The sequence below is a fragment of the Epinephelus fuscoguttatus genome, linkage group LG2 (genome assembly GCF_011397635.1).
Source record: "Epinephelus fuscoguttatus linkage group LG2, E.fuscoguttatus.final_Chr_v1".
Lineage (NCBI taxonomy): Eukaryota > Metazoa > Chordata > Actinopteri > Perciformes > Serranidae > Epinephelus > Epinephelus fuscoguttatus.
In genome coordinates this window covers 22,724,346-22,747,479 of record NC_064753.1, presented here as the reverse complement: position 1 = coordinate 22,747,479, position 23,134 = coordinate 22,724,346, and the positions used below count along the sequence as shown (strand labels likewise).

At 39.2% G+C, this 23,134-nt stretch overlaps 1 protein-coding gene across 2 annotated transcripts in view; it reads right to left on the bottom strand.

Moving 5' to 3' along the window:
* LOC125906310 (CUB and sushi domain-containing protein 1-like) overlaps positions 1-23,134 on the bottom strand; it is a 537,329-nt gene that overhangs the window by 180,615 nt on the left and 333,580 nt on the right. For both annotated transcript variants that reach the window (XM_049604892.1, XM_049604902.1), the window contains exons 11-15: positions 14,945-15,048; positions 13,944-14,056; positions 9,869-10,051; positions 9,469-9,654; positions 2,159-2,299 (exon numbers count right to left, since the gene is read on the bottom strand). In XM_049604892.1, coding sequence (XP_049460849.1) covers positions 2,159-2,299; positions 9,469-9,654; positions 9,869-10,051; positions 13,944-14,056; positions 14,945-15,048 — 727 coding nt within the window. The remainder of the gene's footprint in view (positions 1-2,158; positions 2,300-9,468; positions 9,655-9,868; positions 10,052-13,943; positions 14,057-14,944; positions 15,049-23,134) is intronic.

The following is a 23,134-nucleotide window of genomic DNA, read 5'->3' as shown; positions in this document are numbered from 1 at the left end:
TTATTCATCCCTACAACAGGAAATACTTTCCTTCTAACCTGATTTGAAGTGTGCGATGCACATGTGAGCATTTTTGATGATCACCTCCATCTAATCCTCTCATCCTATCACATTTAACCATAGCTGTTTGTACGTGTTGACGAGCAGTGGCAGCTGGTGTGCGATAAAATGTTTTGAGTCACGACACAAGATGACATTTTAAGATTCTTATGTAGCCTACAGCCCTGTGGTGGAGAGTCATGGCCTTAAAAGGGTATGCTGAAGAAAATCCATAATTATCTGTAGATAGTAAAATATGGGAACCATACATTTTTTAAATTAAGTAATAACACTGCTTGAACACAGTCTAATACAAATGTAGCATTAATGTTTATTAAAAAAAGCTGTCACTACAGTTAAATAAATCTTCAAACGTGGTACCAATTTACCCTATAGGATCACTTTACCTTAAATTGAATGTTATAAATTAATAAGATTTATTATTTTATGGTGCACATAACTGCACAGTCTGGTGTGTTAAAAGTTAATATCCAAGTTTCATAACATTATTCATATAAATAGATACTGACATACCCACAGCAACACCGATTGATATTCATATATGCATTAAAATGTTAATAGACCAAATTACTGAAACAGCACAAAAATGCCTGATCATTCTCAGGTCCCAATGTAGAATTTATGTGATCAATTCATATTACATTCTCAAAAAAGTTTCAGCATCAAAAACTATTTGAATGTTGTTAAACATTTGTCTTTTTTAAGAATCAGTATTTATCCACAATGCTCTTTGTTCTTTAATACTGTTAACAACAAAACACTGCATTATATATCCAAGTAAAGGGAAGTATAAAGAAGAAACTTGTATTTGTACGTTACTTTTAGAGATGTTTGTGAATGGAAAAGGACTCTAATGGCATATTTTTGCCTCCAGTGGTGCGTCAAACCTTTCATTTGTGTTAGGATTAGAGTACAAAAAAATGTTTACATTAGGATTAAATATAAGACTTTTCAATAAACATTGTGTGGTGCTGAAGAGGCAAAAAATAATTTTCTAATTTCATTTGTCACTTGTCACCTCTCAAGAAAGAATAAGAGACAAGGTCATTTGGGAGGCAGTGTGTGAAATGGTGCAAAACCGCATGGAAATCACAGATAATTAATCCGAATCAGTCATGCAGAACTAGTTCAGCTTAGAGCTGATAAATATACAGGCTGCAGTAGTCGGGTTCAAAGCTAACAATGGGACAGATTTAACGAGGTAAAGCATGAGTAAGACATAGAAAACAGAAGATCAGTCAAGCAGAATAACAAAAACACAGCGAGACTGAGACAGTACGACAGCTTCAAGAAAGGCTAAGAGTTGCTACACTTATTCCAAACATACTGTTTATTGCAGCTGCATTGGATTATAGACAACCAACTTTTCTGCTTTTATCTCTTTGTGTAGGATCATACACGGTTGCAAACTGCTATACAGCAAGAAGACGTTTCTCTTCTATTCTGACCTCAAAAATCTACTGCTCATGTTTACTGCTGTCATTTTTAGACTGTTAAACAATTTTCTGCTATCAAAACTCCATGTAGCTGCTCTGGAAATCTCTTAGACGTGATGTCATGCTGACATTTGACTGGATAATTGCAGGAGTAAGACATGAATACACCAAAACAAAATAAAACGGGCACACTTATTAATGCCACATCTCAAAATAACTTTTTTTCCCAACCATTTTTAGGATGCATTCTGGTTAGATTTTGTTGCATGCTCTGCACTAACAGGCACACTCAAAGTTGTTCAAGCAAACGTGCCTGGATATGACAACACTGCAGTAAAGTCTAATACAAACCGTTTTGACAGAAAGTTGGTGGAGTTCTTGTTGACTTCTTTGGCAGTGTTAGACTGAGATGACTAATGCCACAGATTTATGATGCCCAGACAAGATGAATGTAACATGCACTGATTGCACTTGGACTAACATGTAAAACCTGTCACTCACATCAATTACACTGCATTGCGATGGTCATGATGAGAATAAATCAGTTGCAAACAATGTGTTTTGACTTAATAAACTTTCATATGTCAGTAAATTGAATCGACAGACAGACATACTTCCAGACACAGACAGATACTGTAGATAGTCAGGTAGATAGAACATACTGGTGTAGCTGATATTGAAGCCTTTTCCAGTATTAGAGTGATCCGATTGAAATTCCAGTCTCATGATGTGTCCATTTGAGGCGATCTGCGCTGGAACATCTTTTCCCGAGAATGTCCCAAATGTTGTTGGCTCAGACAGGCCTAAAATAGAACAGAGTTTAAACAATCTTTTACAGACACGTTTTAATGGTGCTTATCTAATTCTGTCTGAATAACATTAGGCCAAGGACACGCTTGGAAAGTGAAGGACGCCTGTAAAAGGGAAAAACAAAACACCCCAAGAGACCTCAAGAGATTAAATGTTATTAAAGCTCGGGAAAAAAACAACTGTGAGATAATTTAATAGTTCTTTAGACTCTTGTTCAAGTTAACAAATCTTAATGTGTTTTGGTGTTGTTTTGCAGACAAAAGCAACCAAGGCACGTATTCTACTTTATTATATACCCCACTCCACACATAACACTCTGCTTCTCTTGTAATCATCTGAGAAAAAGTAGCTGTGTTGGTAGCACAATGGCTAGCACTATTAGCCCATCACCTGCCTGTCAGTCGGATTAAAGAATTTAATGGAGTAAAAAGAACTCATTCAATTCACTTCATTCACTTCTCTAATACTGTCAGTACCAAAATGGAGAAATAATCCATTACAAGTCCTGAATTCAAAATCTTATTTAAGAAATGTAAACAAGTATTAGCAGCAAAATGTGCCTGAGAATGTTTCCTTTCAGAGTGACATTCATTATTCACACTGAATGTATTAAAATGTTGTCACTGGTTTCTGTTGCAGCCCAGTTTGAATACTTCACTACATGTTCTGAGCTGTAACAACAGCTGTGAGTTACAGTGTGTAAAGCTTTGCAGCCTAAAGTTTGAGTGTTTTTCTTTAGGCTACCGAAGGATAACTTTCTTTTCTACAAGTTATTTTTCTGAGACTATAATGGATTTTAAAGGGTATTGCTAGTGTGCTGAAGAAATGCTATTTCCCACAGTTCCTGTAGAGATGGCATTTGTGAGATTTTTACTCAACTGTGTTATTCTTTTTAATTATCTAATGTTGCCTGTGTAATCTCAATCTGCATAAGGGCTGGGTGTTTGCACTCGATACCTTTAAGGCAGTGGTTCCCAACTGGTGGGTCGCAGGTCTATTCTGAATGGACCGCAAGAGACTCGCAAACATTATTTATGTTGTATTATGTTTATTTTGAAGTGCCATTTAAAGTGCTACAGAGTAGTGCTGAAACTTCCTGCAGTCAAAGGATATGATGTGTTCAACTTTATTGTATGCAAATTGAGAAAAAAATAACTATTTTTATGGTTTTGCTTGCTTCCAATTACCACAAGTGTCGCAAACGAGACGCGTGATTGGCTAACAGCTAAAACCAATACATTCTGTAGTGAATTCCAAGTATTGTATTTTTGAAGCAGTTGTTTGTACAGATATTTAATAAATAATTTAATAATTTGAACACTTTAAAAATGTGTTCATGTAAAAATCATTTACTGGGAGTAGTGGTGGTATTTTACGCAACTGAATGCTTCCACTCACATGGTGAGTATCAAATAAAGTAGGATAAAAAGGTATCAAAGGAAGTACTCTATTGGCATCGTTATCACTTTAAGGTATTGGTATGGTAATTTCCTAAACAACACTCAGCCCTAATCTGCGTAGTGATGATTTAACAAGTAATGACAAAAAGAGTTGAGTATCAGTAGACAGTCCCTAAAAGTGGGATGCACCTCCTTTCAGCTCTGTCTGGTAATTGTTTTATCAAAATACTTCTACACTTCTCATGTATAAATGCGGCTATGCATTAATACCAGGTTCTTTCATGCCGGATGATATGTATACTGAGTCCTGACTACTAAAACTGATATCAATTATCCTGCTGATACCTAACTCTAATTATATTTCTAACTTCACAGAAAATATACAACAAGTGACCTGGAAAACACAGTTCCCTGTTTTGTAAGGCAGTGGACCACCTTTAGCCCCAATAACAGCTCTGACATGACTCAGCAGTGACTCAGCAAAGGAACCCGTCGGGTTCTGACGTTAAAGCAAAGCAGGCACACATCAGTGCTTAACACAACTGCCATAAGGCTGATGTGTAGCTGCTCTTTTCTACAGATGCCGTATTTGAGTGAATCCCACAGAGACATATATCTGGGAACTGTGGTGTCCAGGTCATTAACGTTATTTCACCTGAATGTGTCTTGCATTCTTGGACAATTCTGTCACCAGGGCAGAGAGCATTATCTTGTTCAAAGTACCCGTCATCCCCTTGGGGGTACATGATTGCAATGAATGGCTGAACCTGGCTGCTATGTTAAGGTATGCTCTGGCATTAAGGCATTGCTCTATAGCCATTAAAGGACCCAGTGTGTACCAATTGAATGGCCTGGAAACCATTACACCTCCCCCACTGGCCTGTGCAGCTGTAACCATGCATCACCTCATTTCTGTCTGAGACATTTGTGTCACAGCATAGGACCATTTACTGCAACAAATGGCTACATACTTTTTTTGGCAGAATACACTCTGCTCTTGAGGGTGCTCCCAAATGATCCGACCGGCAGCGACAGATTCAGTAGGGAGCGCAATAAAACCCTAAAGGGCTTCACAGAACAGAACCCAGCAGGACCATATCAGTGAGATATGGAATGAAAATAATGCACAAGGAAAGAAATGCCATCCCCAAATATGGTGATAAGACACTTGAACAGGAGGAGACAGAGGTGGGTTATGGAGAAATCAATCCTCGCAGCCAGTAACAGCAGTTTGTAGCAGGTAGAAATAAACAGATTAACCACCAGCAGCAGCGTCATAATGATCCAGAGCAAGTGAGCAACATTGTGAGATTATAAAGACCGCCTGATTGTTTTGATTGAATGCAATTGGAAATGTATTTTGAGCGTGATCGGTGCTTATAAATGTCAGCTGATGCTGATGAGCTATTGGCATGCACAACTTCAGCTCACTGCCAGAACTAACACAATGCTTGTTGTTGCTGATGGCCCACCAGGAGTGTGGCAGATTGGTGCTGCGGCAGGAACTGTGATTCATCAGAAAACACCTGCAGCTTTGCATGGGTAGGAGAAGCAGCACTGGTGATTATTCATTATGGCCTTTGCCACCCAATATTTCCCGTGTTCATCCACTGAGGGCCATCTACCCACATAGCAAATGGTTTGATGTGGTGTCTTGTGTTCTGGCCCGTTCATTGATGACCTTTAAGAATGCCACTCTCAAAAAGTCAAGCAACTCTGTGATAATAGTGATGCTTAAACTAACTCTCCGGCATCTGCAATCAATTTTTTTTCAAAGTCTTACAACCTTTAATTCCAGTCTTGGTAATCCATTTATATATAGAGCATAAGTGTATATAAATGAAATAGAAAAGCATAACTTGATAGGTTACTAGGTTAGCAGGTTGACAATGGCAGCCATTTTGAGAAATTTGCAATGGATTCTTGGCCTTTAGTTGTTAGGTAGGTCGGTCGGTCGGTCGGTCGGTAGGTAGGTAGGTAGGTCGGTAGACAGGCAGGCAGGTAGGTAGGTAGTATGGCTCATGATCCAAAGCACACCACATCTGTGATGGCATGGGCATGCATGGCTTCCAGTGGCACTAGGTCACTAGTGTTTATTGATGTGACAGAAGACAAAAGCAACCGGATGAATTCTGAAGTGTATAGGGATATACTTTCTGCTCAGATTCAGCCAAATGCAGCAACGTTGATGGGATGGTGCTTCACAGTACAGATGAACAATGACCCAAAACAAACTGCGCAAGCAACCCAGGAGTTTTTTAAGGCAAAGAAGTGGAATATTCTGCAATGGCCGAGTCAATCAACAGATCTCAACCTGATCGAGCATGCAATTCACTTACTTAAGACAAAACTTAAGGCAGAAAGACCCATAAACAAGCAACAACTGAAGACAGCTACAGTATAGGACTGGCAAAGCATCACAAAGGAGGAAACCCAGCATTTGGTGATGTCCATGGGTTCCAGACTTCAGGCAGTCATTGCCTGCACTGGATTCTCAACAATGAACATTTTATTTATAGTAATGTTAATTTGTCCAATTATTACTATTTTTGTCCAACCCCTTGAATTAAATCTGAAAGTCGGCACTTCAATTGCATCTCAGTTGTTTCATTTCAAATCCAATGTGACAAAACACAAACTTCAAAGACTTTAATTTGGTTTGGGTACTGTGTTCAAGCTTTTAACATTCTTTAAGGTCACAGTGTATCTTTATTACTCAAGACATATGGCGACTAAAATGACAACCATTTTTTGAGTTTCAGAACACTTTTAAAAGTTTGTGTGGAGCCCTGCAAAGTGAGACCTACTCTTTCTGCAGATGTGACATTGTCATCGAGTGTATTCATTGTTCAATATTCTATTAAGGAAACCTGAAAAACTGTTTTTATACTGTATTAATTGTGTATAAGCTATTTTAAGGGCATGTACAATATCAGATCAGATATATCAGAATTATTTACACATCTTAAAATAGTTGAAAATTATGGCATTGATAATAACTAAACAGCATTGTACTGACACTGTTTCACATCATTCCTGAGCTTGAGAATCTATTCAATCTTTTTATCGTAGCAAAAAGCAATCAGCACGATCAGTGTTTTCTTAGTGTGTCCTTACGACTACATCGTTAAGAAGATACACTTTATTGAAAGTAATATTCATAATCCTGTTATGAATGCAACTACAAAAGGTGCAATGAAAAGCAGGGTGAGTTGGGACAGAGAGGAAGCTTCAAGAACACTTCACACAAAGTTTTCTTTTTATTTCCTCCTTGACTTGGAGTTTTGGATTCCACGCACTTAGACTCAATTAGGCTTCACAGCGACTGAGTTGCAAAGTGCCAGTCTCTTTGTTCTTCAGCAACCCAAAAGCTCTTTCACTTATTCATTATTGCATTGATAGGCAAGAGACCAGGAGTGGAAAGAGAAGCAATGCGACAATAGCTGAAAGAGTGACAAGGTCCTGCGTTGTCTTATCTAAGAGGAGAGATTTAGAAAAAAGCCTTTTGTGACAGTCTATCACTATGTGCTCTGATATTAGATGACAACAATGGCTGTCTGATTATGTTAACCATTTACATACTGTTCAAAGGCGTACCTTGAAGATTTATTCATTTTTTTTAAAGGATGGATTTCATGCTACTGTTTCCCAGCTCAGGAGATTTATTGGTTATTACTGTGGTTGCTCTGTTCACTTTTGCTTGCAATTTGTTTGTATTACAATGTTCTATTATCCAGGGATAAAAAAAAAGAAAGAAAAAAAAAAAGACAAAGTCGTGAGTGTCAAGGTCACACAGATTCCTCGGTGAATAGAAAAGCCCTTGGGTTTCTCTCATGCAGAGAAACTTTTATCTTGTTGCATTAGGATGCAGATTTATTTTCCTCCTGGACTAAAACATCTCTTTTTTTTATGTATGCATTTTTAAAAAGCATAACAGCAGACTGTGGGTCACCATGCTGGCTGCATAACTGCAAAAATGTTCATAATAGGGATATAAATGTTTCACAATCGAATTTGTTACAGAAGAACAGCATATGAGACAGTGCCAATTAATCATCAATGATAATTATCAATGATGATTAATAATAAGCAACACTTGAGAAGTGATGTGGCTATCACTGCCTCTTCAAATAACTCCCCAAATCTACTTGTTTTTCGATCAATGGTTACAAATTGAAGTTAGTAAAAGATATTTATATAGCGCTTTGGCAGACATAGGTCACAAAGTGCTTCACAAGGGCAACATACAACAAGAAAGAAATTATTAAGACAGAGCGACTACATGAGTCACATAGCGCACAACTAGCAAAACTATTTGCACATACACAAGAAAAAAAGAGGAATTCACACTACACAACAACAATACACAAAATTTGAAAAAGTACAGCTCTGGTACGTACAAGTCACCCAAACAGCTGGCTTAGATTGTAATGGAGCAAGCAGAGCATTCCAAAATTTAGGTGCTATGGCTGTAAAAACTCTATCACATTGTGTCCTAGGGCGAGTGCAAGGGACAGACAACAAATCATATTTGATCAAAGCGAGTGAGCTGAAGAATACAGTTAAAGTAGTTTAGCTACATAAGAGGAAGCCTGACTGTGTAATGCTCTGTAACTAAGAATGAGAACTTTGAACTGGATCCTAATCTCAACAGGGAGCCAGTAATGGGATTTTAGAATAGGGCTAATGATGGCAAAGTACCATTGCAGTGCTGAGTTGTGTTACTTTTAAACCAGTTTTTTCATCTGTCAGTATGTTGAGTACTGTGGTGCACCGTTAAGTTTGATTTATAAAGATATTCAGTGGGGTTCTGAAAAGCAGATGTTTAACTCATATAGTAGTTAATGTTAAAAGACCCATTAGTAACCATTTAATGTGTGTCACATTAGTGAATAATGTTTGTGACAACGTCTTGCACACTTACTGTCATTTTGTACTGTAGAAACACTTGTGGATTTCACATGGCTTATTGTTAACTATTTATAACTTAAATGTTTGTGACTTTTAATGCAGTATTTCTCATGTCACGCAGCAGCATGTGCAGTTTCACCTAACTAGAAAATAAAGTTTACAAACACATGTCTTTAAGGAGAATATCATGAAGGTTTCAAAGTGACTGATTCCAAGAGGGCATGTCTGTTATGAGTGAGTTTTTTTTTTTTTGTCCTAATTCCTGAAAAGAAGACACAGAGTGGTTGCCATGTGACAGCAGTGATCTATTACCAAGCGGAACAAACTGGAAGACTTTGAAGCAGCAACTTTAATTTTAGTTTGCCCAGTGCAACAGCACTAATTGCCCTGCAATTTTCAAAACGCTGCTCCAAAAAAACATCCCTGCAGAGGGACAGGTTTACAGCCAGCTGATTAAACACAACTTCATCTTTAATGACCAGCCAGTCAAACTAGGGCCTTACTTGATTCAGTTAAATCAATAACCTTTATTACAATGGGGAACAGTGATCTAATTGCACTGTCTTTGGTGTGCAGTAGGAAAGTGCACAACAAAATAAAGCATTACAACTATCCATCCAGTTCGCCAGCTCACCATTCATCAACCAAATCCAATCAGAAATTCTCTTTACCTACTAATTACAGACTGAGGTGACAAGTTGGGAAGGAATGTCCCCTAAATTGTTTTTCCATTTTGTTCAGTTGTATACACGTGCACATCCACATTTCAGCAATTAAGAATTTGCATATGCATATCCTGAGGTGTTAATTAAAATACTATGTTTTAAAGTGACATATTAAGATATAATTACCTTCATCCTTGACCACCAGCCAGTCAAACTGTGGCTCCAGGTCAAAGTCAGAGAAGAGGAGATGAATGCGGCTGCCCGGTTCAGAGATTATCAACCACACACAGTTCAGGTTGTTCCCATACTCCTCTGGGTAGTTTGGGGACAATATGGTCCCTGATGGAGCCGTGAAGTTGAAGAAACAGGAGACTACAAACAGGAAGGAACAGAGGAAGAAAGGCAGGAAAGGAAAAGGAAAGATCTTAAGTAGTCGGGTAAGAATGAAAGTAAAAAGTCAACGACAGATATAGCACTGAGTGCGAAAGAAAAAAAGAAGGATAATGCAAAATTAGATAAAAAAACCAACAGCAAAATAATTAAGAGACATAAATGTGTCTGTATAAGCACATAAACGTGTACTTACAGATACAACTGGGTTTATTGCCAGACCACTGGTTATTGTGCTGGCACGTGATGGTCCTCTCTCCCACTAGTTCAAAGGCCGACTGGCAGAAGAAGGTCAACACGTCACCATGTTGGAAACGATCACCGCTTCGGCGACCAAATGCCGGCACCCCGGGATCACCGCAGCCTCCCCGTTCAATCTCTGCAACGCGTGACACAGACAGCCATGTTTTTATGCTGATAATTAATGTCAACATGCGACACTGTGACATTCAGATAAGGGTGTCTGATTGTGCTGTGGGGTTAAATGGTAATAACATGCACACATTGATTTTTAGATGGTCGGTGAGTCAAATCTGAGCATTCTGTATGTTGTGTTTGTGGTCATGCAGCTGTGTTCATTCTCACATATATAGCTGGTTTTTGTTTTTGTCACTATACTGTGACTTTTTACAACCTCATATTAGACTTGTGGTTAGGGTCAATTTTTGAGAGTGTATCTGTGAATGAGTCTCCAGCCTGCGGACCCGACCTGTCTCATGCTGTCTGAACACAAAGGCCGTACTTAAAATGTTTCTCTGGAAGACAGCTGGCAGCAGTCCTGATTGTCAACAGGTTGACGAATGGTTAAGAACCGACGAGTCTTAAAAGAAGGAATGGCAACAATACTGATATGACTGTACGGAGCAGCAAGGAGATAAGAACATGAACAAGCATCTATTATTTTACATTGCTGTGTTAATAAATGAAATATAACCTATGAGAAATTAATTGTATTGTTCTCACAGCTATTGTCATCAGTGTAATTATAGTGTAATTCAGCTTTAATTGTGAAAAGCAAAACAAATAGTAGAGGCACGCAGGTGGATGCAAACACACACTGATCCACGCACACTCTTGTTAAGAAAACAGCAGGGGGTAAAAATCGAAGACAACGACGCTGGTGTTTGTGACACTGTATAACATGACTGCTTCCCATATACACATTTCAGACACACGTGCTGTTTCCCTCCTTGTTCCTTTATCTTCATCTCTCTGTTTCTGCCTGTCCCCGTTTTAAATTGTCCCCGTCTTTCTCTCCCACTGAGCTCAATTTTCTTCTTATCGTTCCCGCTCTCTCAATCTGATTCAATACACTGTGCTTTATTGGCATGAGTGTCACATTAGCGGTACTGCCGAACTGGCCCGCAATCATATTCCATTCATTCTGTCACTCTCTTTTTTTTAATCCCTTCTTCCCTTAATGGCAGTGTGGTTTTATCCACTGCTCTCCGCTCTCTCCCCTCCTTTAAAATTTGACATTCTACCAGACGTCTGTCATCTTGTAACACATGCTCCACCATGCTCCTGGATTCGCTTTGGGCAAATACATCTCAAGGTGAGCGATGTATGTGTGTGTGTGTGTGTGTGGGTGGATGTGTGCGTGTGTGTGCGTGTGTGTGCATGTGTTCTACACTTTTACTATCTGTTGGGATGTAAGTACGCCCACAAGAATAGAATACTCAAAGAAGTGGCAGGCGTGTGTGTGTGTGTGTGTGTGTGTCTGTATGTGTGTGTGTGTGGCCCAGAGCTAGCTGTCACACAGTTGACGAGTGTCAGGATGGATATCAACGATCTTGAGCCCCTGGTAAGTCTGTCATTATGGTGGTAACTGCCTCTATTTCTCACTTTTTTTGTTGTTGTCTTTTTTTAGTTTGTCCCCCCCCCCTTTTTTTCAAACTTTCCTTTCTTTCAAAGTATAAAGAGTTTTACTGGAGCGCAGAATCCAGATTTACAATTGCTTGATACATTTTATGCTTCTGTTTCTTTTCCTTTCCAAAAGTCATATATTATACAAAGTAATCTACATAATTGAGAATACAAAATAAAACAAAAACATGGAGGGTAAATGTATTCAAATGTTATAAAGCAAAAGGAAGAAAACAATACACTGATGGATACTTTAGGGACCTTTCAGGTGATTTTGTGTGTTTTAGCCCATTAACTACAAACATAAACTGTACATTACTACCAACCATTTTCCCAGGCACACACACGCACACGCACACACACACACACACACACACACACACACACATAGATGTATTTCAATACATTCCAGCCACATTTGGTTTCAGTTCATGCCAGCGGGGTATGAAAATCAACTTGCAGGGAACGGAAACTGCTTGATGTAAGAAATCAATCAAAGCGAACAATTTACAGTCTGAAGTTTTTATGATGAAGTTATGCTATCATCACATGGTAAAGCAACGGCATGCAGGAAGTGTTGAGAAAATTCTTCTTTGTTGGTTTATCCAACTGCTTGTGTAAAACTTAAGCAATCGCTTTTGAACTGCAATCATTATACTGCAAACAACTGCTGTGTGGAGTTTGCATTCTGAGGTTGATTTTTGCAAGTCAAAATAAAGGTTTCAATCTGGGGAAATGCAACAAGGACAGTATACAGATGCACACTTTTTCGTAGATTAATAACCACACTGATGCTTCTGATTCTGCCGAAGAATCTTTCCGACATTCCGACAACGCTTATTTTTAGTTCTTTGATGGGTTAAAAAATAAGGACATTATTTACATTGTGCTCTTTTCACAGTCAACTGCCATCAGCCTGAAAACTTGGCGGCAGCATTTCACTGAAAGCTTCAATTATCACAATGGGCTGTGTGTTTATGATATTAACTCACTCACTTTCTCTCAAACATGCACACACACAGAAACGCACAGAGTTGCAATGATTGAGAAGTGTAACACGACAGCCTTCGAAAGCAAGACAACTAACGCACAACTAACACACACACACACACACACACATTGGAATTTTCTACAGGGCTGAAAACCCAAGAGCTCTCAGGGGGTAACACTGATCAAAGTGTGTAACATGGTGACATTATATGATGTGACAGCATCACATATATACATGCAAGGACACGCACACAAAACACACCACAGGGGGCTGGTGGTTTAGTTATCCTGGGGAACACTGAAACTGCAAGATCATCTAGAGGTTATTAAGCCCCATTTGTTTGTTTGTTTGTTTGTTTGTGTCTTCTTTTCTTTCTTTTTTAGTTTCATATTGTCATCGCCATGAAGTGTGTATCACATAACTATGGTGTATTTTTGACCACTTAAGCCAAGTTGTAAAGAAGAAAAAGGTCTTTGCTGTTGTAAGGGCAAATGTTTAACGCACAAAATCAAGGTTAACACCATCTTAGCCTCGTGCCGAGCAAAGCAAACTTTGTAACATGATGTTAAACATCACCCTCCTACAGTTACAGTGGCATGCAGTTTCTGTCGCTACACTGTGCTGATTCCCTTGAACAGTAACTGACCCTGGACAACACTGTCAGCAACATCATTGAATCAAACATAGCTAAGCAGAACCGAGAGCGCAACCTTCATCCCTCTCACGCACTCCTCCTCTGTCACACTCTCGATCTCTCCTAGACAGTTTATTCCTTCTCACTCAATTTGTCATTTTGTCTCCTTCTGTCCCACTCTGTCAATTTCTTGTTGTCCCTCTTCCTCTGTCTGTACGTTTATCAAATTACCTCCCTCTCTCTACCTGTCTCACTCGTTGTCTAAAGTGAATTCAATTTGGTTCAGTTCCATTAAGTTCAATTCGATTTAAAGAGCTGCATTGGCATGGTGAGATGCAGTAATCAAATATATAAATACAATAAGTGGATTGTTCTAAATAATAAGTATTTAGGGGGACAACTATATCTCTCCCTCTCACCTTCACTCACTGTGACTGTCACCATCTTTATCTCTCCATCAGTGTCAGCTTTGGTATAATATAAAAAAATAACCAAGCAAAACGATCAGCTGATTGACTCATAATTCATTTATTACCTACTTGTAATGCACAATCGCACGCACACACTCACATGTATACACAAGGACAGACAACAGCAGTTGTGTTCACTACTGAATCGGCGCGTCAGCATCGCCATGACTTTCACACTCCATTATGTGAGCATATATATCTGTTTGGTGTGTGTGTGTGTGTGTGTGTGTGTTTCAGAGACAGAGAGAAAGAGAGAAAGAAAAATATGTTGTATTTAAAGATGCTGCATTCACTCCAAAGGAGGACATACCTTCGTAGACTGCCTTGAATCCCGCTGAGCCGATTGTATCGTCTGACTGCAGGTGTAACCACATCTGATTGGACAAGCTCACGATGAGGTCAGGGACACTGGAACCTGTAAGTCTACACACATATACACAAAAAAATACATTAACACAAACTGTAAATACGCATTACAGGTTTACAATTAGACTTTTTACTTTTACATTGAATAAAAGGGTACTACACCTGTTTTCAAAATGTATTATTTCATTATTGTTATTCCTCTGGATTAAGATGGTCAAAAGATATCAGTAAACATGAACCAATTTCCCACGAATCTACCAGCCAAAGTCCTTACGTTCTAACTTGTGATGTCATAGGGTATAAAGTGTGGAGCTGCTCCACAGAAAATGAATTGGGAAAGGTGTTACAGATGACACTGAGAGCACCCAGGGGAATCTTCTGACTATATGGGTACATTTTGTTTCAGAACTGAGAACACGACAATAAAATAAAGCCCATTTGGGTATGAAAAAGACAACAAACAAACTGCGGGTCCATAAAATCAGACTCCCATTCATCGTCTGTTGAGCAGCTCCAGACTTTATAGCTTATGACATCACAAGTTTGAGACTTTCTTCTCTGGTGTCTGGCTTTTAAAGAGAGAAGCTCATGTTCACAAATATTAACTGAACTCTCTTAGGCCATGGTAATAACATAGTTGAATTATAAATTTAGCTGGTGTTCCCCTTTGATTATTCACTAATTTAAAATGACATATTAATGGACTTTTCTATATTTGTTTACACTGTCAAAAAGTCCATTTTCCTTTTGTAACCCATGTAGTTGACTGTGCAACAAATCCAGCAAAACATAGTAAGTGATGAAATCCAATACATACAATGTATATCTCCACAACAGCAACCATTTTGCTTCAATTGTTCCTCTGATTGCCAACATTAACTTGTTCTGCGCTGCTGCATGTCAATAGTGCTATATTATAGGCCAGAACACGTAAGTGGTGCTTACACATAGAGTACTCTCCGAGTGTCTCCTATCTTGCCTCCATCTCCCACAGTTAGTGTGTCGTATCCTCTTTCCAGGTCAAACTCTTCAAATGAAAGCTTTATCACCTAGAAAAACAAGCAAATGTAGAAAAGTTATAAACACAGAGGACATGGAAAAGTGAGAACACAGACAAAAGCAAAAAGAAAGACAGGCAACCAGTGAGAAAATTATCATTAATTAATGCCAGGATGGTCTCGTGCTTTTCCACCATTACAACTTCCAGCAGTAGAAACTAATGATTATATTGATGGGGGAATGTGAAAGCCTGGTATTGACATGGGGATTCTGTTTCACAAACAACTGCCCCTTGAGCAATAAAAGTGCCTTACGATGTTAGGAGCTGCATGTTAATACTAATAAATGAATCATAGCATTTTGTAAACAAAACAAATCATTTTTGAAAAGATTGGCAGCCTCTGCTAACCTCATGACCTCACGACTCCTGTAATTAAATCTGACTTCATGATATGAAATCAGATTTAATTACAGCAAAGAGGAAAATCATTTTAGAGCAGAAGCAGGCTTCTATTATCACCGTCCAAACAGTCCTAAAATTTGTTCACTTTTACCTTCATGAGTGCTGCAAAAATATACCCTCTGGAGGTACCATATTTTATAGCACTAATAGATTGTAAGATGTACATTTGAAAAACCAACATAAAAAATCTGTTGAGAACTGATGAGACTGATAGTGTCATCAAAGCAAACCATTCTGGAGGACCCTTGGTATGCCAAAATATGAAATGAATCATACAGTGGGGAAATCACAAAAGTTATCCTGTTTATTCAACGTAAAAAGAAAATGATTGGTTGAAAGAGCAAAACAGTTGATGAAGGAGGATGAAGACGTGTTTTCCTTGTAGTGAGAGGCAACAAATGTGGGTGGAAATATTCTGTTCTAAAAATGTGTGAGTGCTAATGACAAAACCAGAATGAGAGAGAGAGAAAGAGAGTCAACCAACCAGTGTTCTTGGATGTGACCATCATCTTATTTAATTAAAGCTGCTATGCCAAAGGTATAACAATTAATTTGACAGTGACATATTGGTATTTCAAAAATAATCCATCTTTAATGAATGGGAGCTGAGAGAAAGAACAAAACTCCGAAAGTGAAAGCACCCTTTATTTTATTTGGCAGCATCCTCCTTAACATTCAAAGTTACACCAATCACTTCTGGGAGCTTCACACGCTGCACCCTGATAACACACCATTCTGCTGCTGAAGACTGAGAAATTGGATGTTTAATGCCTTACTCCCAGGCATGTTGGTGTCTGTAGTTGCATGCATACAGCACTGGATCATCAATCTACTGTGCGCTCTAAAATGCTGTAATGCTGGTATTCTATTATTTGCTGCTTGTCCATTATTTATCAGCTGTAGATCATTTCCCTGGCAGAATGGGAGATGGCAGATATCCGCTGTGTTCAGAGAACCTTTAAGAGAAAGGAGCTGCTCTCAATCAGCGATCGTCTGGTGTATTAGAAGACTAATATGAACCATGAACATGTAATGTTGTGGATGAGAATCCATCACTTGGGAAATCACGCTACAGTGTAGAAAAACCTAACCCCAGGTGATTAGGGTGTAAAAACCATTTCAACGCAGCGGAATCATCTATGCATATCTGAGCCTTTGGCCGTGCTTTGTCAAAATAAAAAATGGCGAGCAAATAATGTAAAAGGATATGGAACCATCTGAGGGATTAACTGCCATCATGACAGAAATGGCAACGAAGCCTCAGATAACTGTATAAATCTGTATTCATACACGTTTGAATGCATCCATGCATGCACACGCAATCAGTGTGAACTGATATGCAAAAAGGCTAATATTTAAAAGAAAAAGAAATGTTTATTTTTGACACAAGCGACTTACATTCAAGATGCAGCTCAATAAATATGAGACTCATACTCGTAGAGAGCATTTTGCTATCTTATTATCCACTGAATGTTGCCGCCTCTGGCAATGTTTAGTTTTACCAAAATGGCTAGAGATAATGGGAGAAAGATGCAAAACAGCACTGTGAGGTATTAACTCCTGGCTAACAGCAAATCACAGAGGGCAATAATAAACCATTGTTCTTTATTTGCTAATATGTTTTTGTGTAGTATTTCCCCTCTGTCTGAAGGTTCACAAGAACACATGGGTTTCTGAAGATTATTTTTAAAGATACATCATCGTCACTGTCAAAATCTTTGGATGTTTCTTTAATTCTTTTAATGCATAAACAATAGTGCTGATAACTTCAAAACCCCATATATTAAGGAAGGTAAAAAAAAATTAAACATTCTTGGTTGTCAAACATCAGTCAAAGTATTAGTTTGATGGCTGTTTCAACAGACAATTAAAGACTGCCAATCAGTTGTCACAAATGCACAGGGAAACACATTCACATTCTTCTTCTTCTTTTTTTTTTTTTTTTTTTGCTACAGTATACACATTTTGTTTGGACATTACATATCCTGTGCTTTCTTTTCCTAAAAAATCAGTTCCCAAAAGGGACAAATATACATATTTTATAAAGCTGTACTGCTAATGTCAGTATGTAGGCTAGTTAACTACTTAGCTAGTCAGTTGTAGCACATTACAAAGCTAAAAGAAAAAACAAAAGGCAAACATTTACTTTGATCAGTTCAAGTGGCTCATATTCTTCAATCAAGGGCGCAAATTTCTTTTAAACATAAGAGGAGACACATGAAAAGGTGGTTGTTGTATCCTCCCCCAGGACATTTCGAATGCCAAACCCTTAATTCCCTGTATTTTATGCACCAATTTGTTCCTTTTCTGCATCAGTGTAAGGCACCCTCCATGTGTTCAGCACCACTGCTATCACAAAACTGTCCATCCTCAGCTTGTAAGATACAGTCACCAGCACACATTTATCTTTCTCAAGTTTCATCACTGTAGCCCTGCTGGCTTAGCTGTCAATCAAAGACACACACACCTAGAGGCTTGGAGGCTCAAGGATCATTACTTTTTTCCCTTCCTTTCAATCATAAAAAAATATTGACAATCCATGTGAAATTTTAACTGCAAGAGGGATGGCTATTTGTTATTTTCAACGGGCTTTCAATCTAGGCACGTGAAACATAATCAAACCAAGAGCAGTAACAGATCAGGTGTTGTTGCAGGCTGTGTGTGTGTGTGTGTGTGTGTGTGTGTGTGTGTGTGTGTGTGTGTGTCGGAGAAGAGAAGGTTGTTGTTAAGATTGTACAGCAGCAGCAGCAGCAGCTTGTGGTCATAAAGAAAGGGAGTGAAGCGGAACACAGTCAGACACAGACTATCTGTGCATCCACGCATGCTTTTGTACGCGCGAGTGTGTGAGGGTATAGGAGGTGGTTTTCTCAGGTATATCTGTCTTAACAGCTGAGGCAGAATGATGTGAAGGCACGTATGTTTCATTTTATGTGTGAGCAGTATGGCTGAGTTTCTGTGTCTACATGTTTCTGTCCTTATTTATGTTTGTTCATATCTGTGTGTCCAGACAGTCAAGGCAGTTTGCATAGTAACATAAGACTTAAGGAGAGGAACTGGAGCGTTATCACACTAAGGTCATTAGCAAGAAGCTCAGTGCTGTTCAATAGATCCAAATAGGCCCATTTAGAAAGACATTAAGAACAGCCTGCAACCCCAAACTACATTAGATTAGCTTCTTTACTTTCTGAAGCAAAGAAAGAAACTAAGGGGGAAAGGAAAAGAGCAACCGAAAGAATAAAGACAGAAAGTGTCATCTAGTCCTTAACAAATTCTCAACTGAAACAGTGTTGACTGTAAACACAAGATTTGCCTTCAGTTTGATGACTACAGCTGTGTGTACTTTCTTTTGATTCCATCACATTACTGAGTTCCTGCAGTACTTTCCAGTACTTCGAGAGAGTTTATCATGTTCAAAATTGGGCCATACAGAAAAAAAGCAGTGTTTCTGTTTAAAGGTGGATGCTCTTTGAAGGGATAAGTGAAGCGTTATCACTTTAAGGTCATTAGCAAGCAGCTGAGCAGCTAAGAGCAGCTCAATAGGCCATTTAAAAATTGTTAAGACCACTGAGCAATCCAAACCTACAGTGAAATGCATTCAGTCAGTCAGCCTGTAAAGTTGTAGTGCCGTGAATTTTAGGGTCTCCTCAGGGCAGGATCACAGCCGGGGAGAAACGGAGAGTAATCTTTCTCCTACTCGGATACTAAATTCTCAGAGGATATGTGTTTGCCATTCAGTTTATCTACAGCAGGACCACAATGGGTTGCATGCTTACCCTGAGATACTCCCTCTATCTCCCCAGAAAAAAATCTTGAAGCTGAAAAACCACATTGTGCCTGGTGATCTTGCCCTCACTGTTGTGACCTTACGTCAGAGTAGTGCAAGAGAATACACAGCCGTAATTGGGTGGACTACTTCTTGAATTCCCTCGCCGAGCTGAGGCTGCAGCAGTGCTGAGTCACTGCTGAGCAGAAACAGGGGGAGAAATTATCACCTAAATATAGATCTATCTATCTATCTATCTATCTATCTATCCATCCATCCATCCATCCATCCATCCATGAATCAAGCTTTAAAAACAAAAACGGATGAATATCATTTCTACTTCACTGCAGCCTCAGCTACAGACAGGCTGGTAAGGGTTCAACATCCTGCTCAAGGGCACTCCAGCAGGTTACATGTTCCTCTATATGGTTATTTACACCTGGGTCCTCTGGTCAGAGGGCAGCCTCCCTGCCATACTTACTATGCTGTTGTTCAGCCTTGGCTTCCCCTTAAAAATAAGATTTGATTTGGGCCCTGTTAAAATGTCAACACTCTGCACACGTCTAATGAATTACGTTCAGTCAGCCATTTCAACTACAGAATAAGCTGAGGTGACCCCTGCCAAGGATAGTGCACATGGGTATAGGTTTCATTTCAATCTTGGTGGCAGTAACGCCAGCCTCCTTATTACTATGGCACCCAACAAAACTACAACAAACAGCTTGTTTTCCTCACATCACACAGTGATTTTTAATGGAACACAAAACAGCCAATATTTTCACTCTGGATTTGATCGACCTCTCAACTGACCCACTGTAAATGTAGCAATTATTGCAGGACCAAAATTTCTCTTTAACAATGTTGAGGCATTACTAGGTGCAGCTTTTGAAGACATGACAGAATGCAGTGTTTGTACAGTATTTTCTAACAAAGCAGCACATTTACAAATTCAGTCTCTTGAATCAGAAGCTGGTAGTAGTGGTGTACAACAAGTATGTATGTGTGGAGGAGGAATGCAGTTCATTCATCAGGCAGGCCCAAACATCTGAGCATAGAAGTGAAATCAAAAAGGGAAAATACAAAATTTAATAGCTAGACTGCATGTGTTTACAAGGTGGCAACCCCAGCTGACATGAAAGGTAATGTAATTTAAATAGTACAGTACCCAGAACTTGCACAACATGACATCAGTTAACCACACACCACTGATGATCATGAACCTGGATGTTCACTGAGAATGCAGACTGACAAGAGCAGAAATAATATGTTTTTTCTCTTGATTAAACCCTTATGTCATAGTTTTACCACTTCCTGCTCACATTGATAGTGTCATAGTCATGGCCACACCTAATAATACCACAGTTTCAGTGATACACAGGATCGTCACAGGGGTGGGCTCAGAGTTGAACTCTATTCTGCTGCAGGCCCAATGGGACTTAGGCTTAAGTGAGGTGAATTTTTACATAAATATTGTGCCCACTGAAGCTTTAATGCATTTCTACTACCCTGAGTCAAAAATAAACTGTCGAGAAAAAAGATTAAACTATGTACTGAGGTGACCCCTTGTCAGAAGTAGTGCAAAGAGAGAACAGGCTGTCCTGAAAGCAGAGTGTACGAGAATTCCCTTGCTGAGATTGTGCAGCTATGTTGAGTCATTGGTTAGCTGCCACAATGGCAGTTTGGGGCCTTTTTTCCAATAGATTACTTTTAGCCTTTCACCCAAATAAACAAGTAGAGAATAACATGGAGCCCTGCTTGAGGACACCATCCGAAGCACACCGTTCATGCCTGGGAAAGTTATTTTCAAAAATGTAATCAGTTACAGAAACTGCCTGTGATCAATGATTTATCAGGTGACTCTTATTATCAGATTTATTTTTTTTTTTTACAATAACTCTAGTTTTAACTTCTTAGGAGCATTTCATTGAAAATCTAATCAGAATTTTAAAAGCACTTTCGCTGCTCATTGCAGCTCAAGAGAGCGTTATAAATCATCTTTACACAGCGCTGCATCTTGCAACTACAGTGAATTTTACGATGGATACACACTGTGCAGCTGGGCAATGAGGAACAAACACAGCATGAGGGTGCATACCAAACCACTGCTTGTGGATTCTCATCCAAACAGTTCATTTAGATCAGCAGTGTAGAGCCTCTTCAGCACAGTTAACCAGCACAAAGAGGTAACTGCTGTAGCAGAATGTGCATAGAGGTCCAAGTCCAATGCCACAGCCTTGCAGTCCACTAGGCAAGAGTAGTAGTAGTTTGGCTAGTAGGGTCAACTCATTAAATGACTGTGTTTTCTTCAGGAACAGGGTAAATAAATTGAGGTGTGAATTTGCTGCTGTCGGTGTGTAACAGCCTTAAGCATTCATTCACTGCTTTTCTTTACATGTTTATTGTTTTTCAGGGTCCCAAGGGCCAGGGTCCTTCCCGCTTTGCACTGACCAGAGGGCAGAGAGCGACTTAGACAGATGGCCAGGCGTTCACAGGGCTGAAATAGATATACAATCACCCATTAACAGTCCACCTGACCTGCATGTCTTTGGACTGTGTGAGGAAAAGCAAGGAAGGACGAATGACTGATCTCTTTAAGATCCGGCCTTAAGAGACTAATTTTCTCACAGGTGATGTGTGGAACAAGGTCATTACGGGTGGAGTATTTGTAATGATTACTGCATCTTGGGTTTATCTGTCAATGCTTTTTAGCCTGGCTCCTGTGTATTACTGTTACATGCTCTGACAAGTGAGTTTCCGTGTGGGACAAATAAAGTACCAGTCAATTTAAAAATAGACTGGCGAGGATGCTAGCCTGTTGGCTGTACCTAGAAAGTACCCAGATGTGCCATGTTTATGTGTTGCAGTTGTGCCCTGAGGTGACCTCTGTTTTAAGTGGTAAGAAAGCAAATGGCTGCTGTCTGGTAAAATAACTCCCTTATCGAGGTGTTACAGCACCTTTGAGTGCTGTTGACCTGTTGGCTTGACAGTTTAGGAAAATAAACTGCATACTATGTTTGAGCAACAGCTGTGTGACAGCTCTGTGTAAACTGCATTATAAAGTGTTCTGCAAGACAGCAGAAAACTACCTGACAACAGCAGACTGTGGGTTGGGAAAATTCTTTTGACAATACTGGATTGTAGCAGATGCTGTGTTTAATCATGTTTTACATTACAGCTCTAAAATAAGCTTTAATCAATATATTACCACCATTAGAGGAGGCCAATGTACAAAACTGGAAAGTGTGACCTTGGGACATTCATGCATTCATTTAGCAGGGGTGTAGGGTTCAGGGATGAGAGCCAAAGACAAAGCTAATACAGTGAATTATGGTCAGTCAGACTGCCAAATTACAGTCAAAAGCCAGAATAGCGAAAAGCCTTGAATTGAGATAATGTGCTAATTAGGCGGCTACTGGTGAATGTCTTTCCATTACCACGGACACTGATGGTTATTTACTCTGCACTTTACTGATGCATTTTGCTCAGTCTATGTGATCAATGTCCTCGCTGAGCTGTGGCCTGCATGTTGTATAATTTGTAGTGATTCAGAAATTACACAGTATTTTTCTGTAGCAGCAATGAAGCCCTACCACCACAACACAATAATGTACGGTATGAGAATGAATATACAGAGGGTAGCAGCCAGTCTTTTATTTCTGTAGCCTCGGCTATTGGTCGTATCTGTTACAGTGTGCAACATGTCAAGAATTGTGCTCTGACAAGAAATTGCTGGAATCTCCAAATATGGGACATACAGTGCTCTCCAAAAGTATTGGAACAGTGAGGCCAATTCCTTTATTTTTGTTGTAGACTGAAAATATTTGGGTTTGACATCAAAAGATGAATATGGGACAAGAGATCAACATTTCAGCTTTTATTTCCAGGTATTTACATCTGGATCTGATACACA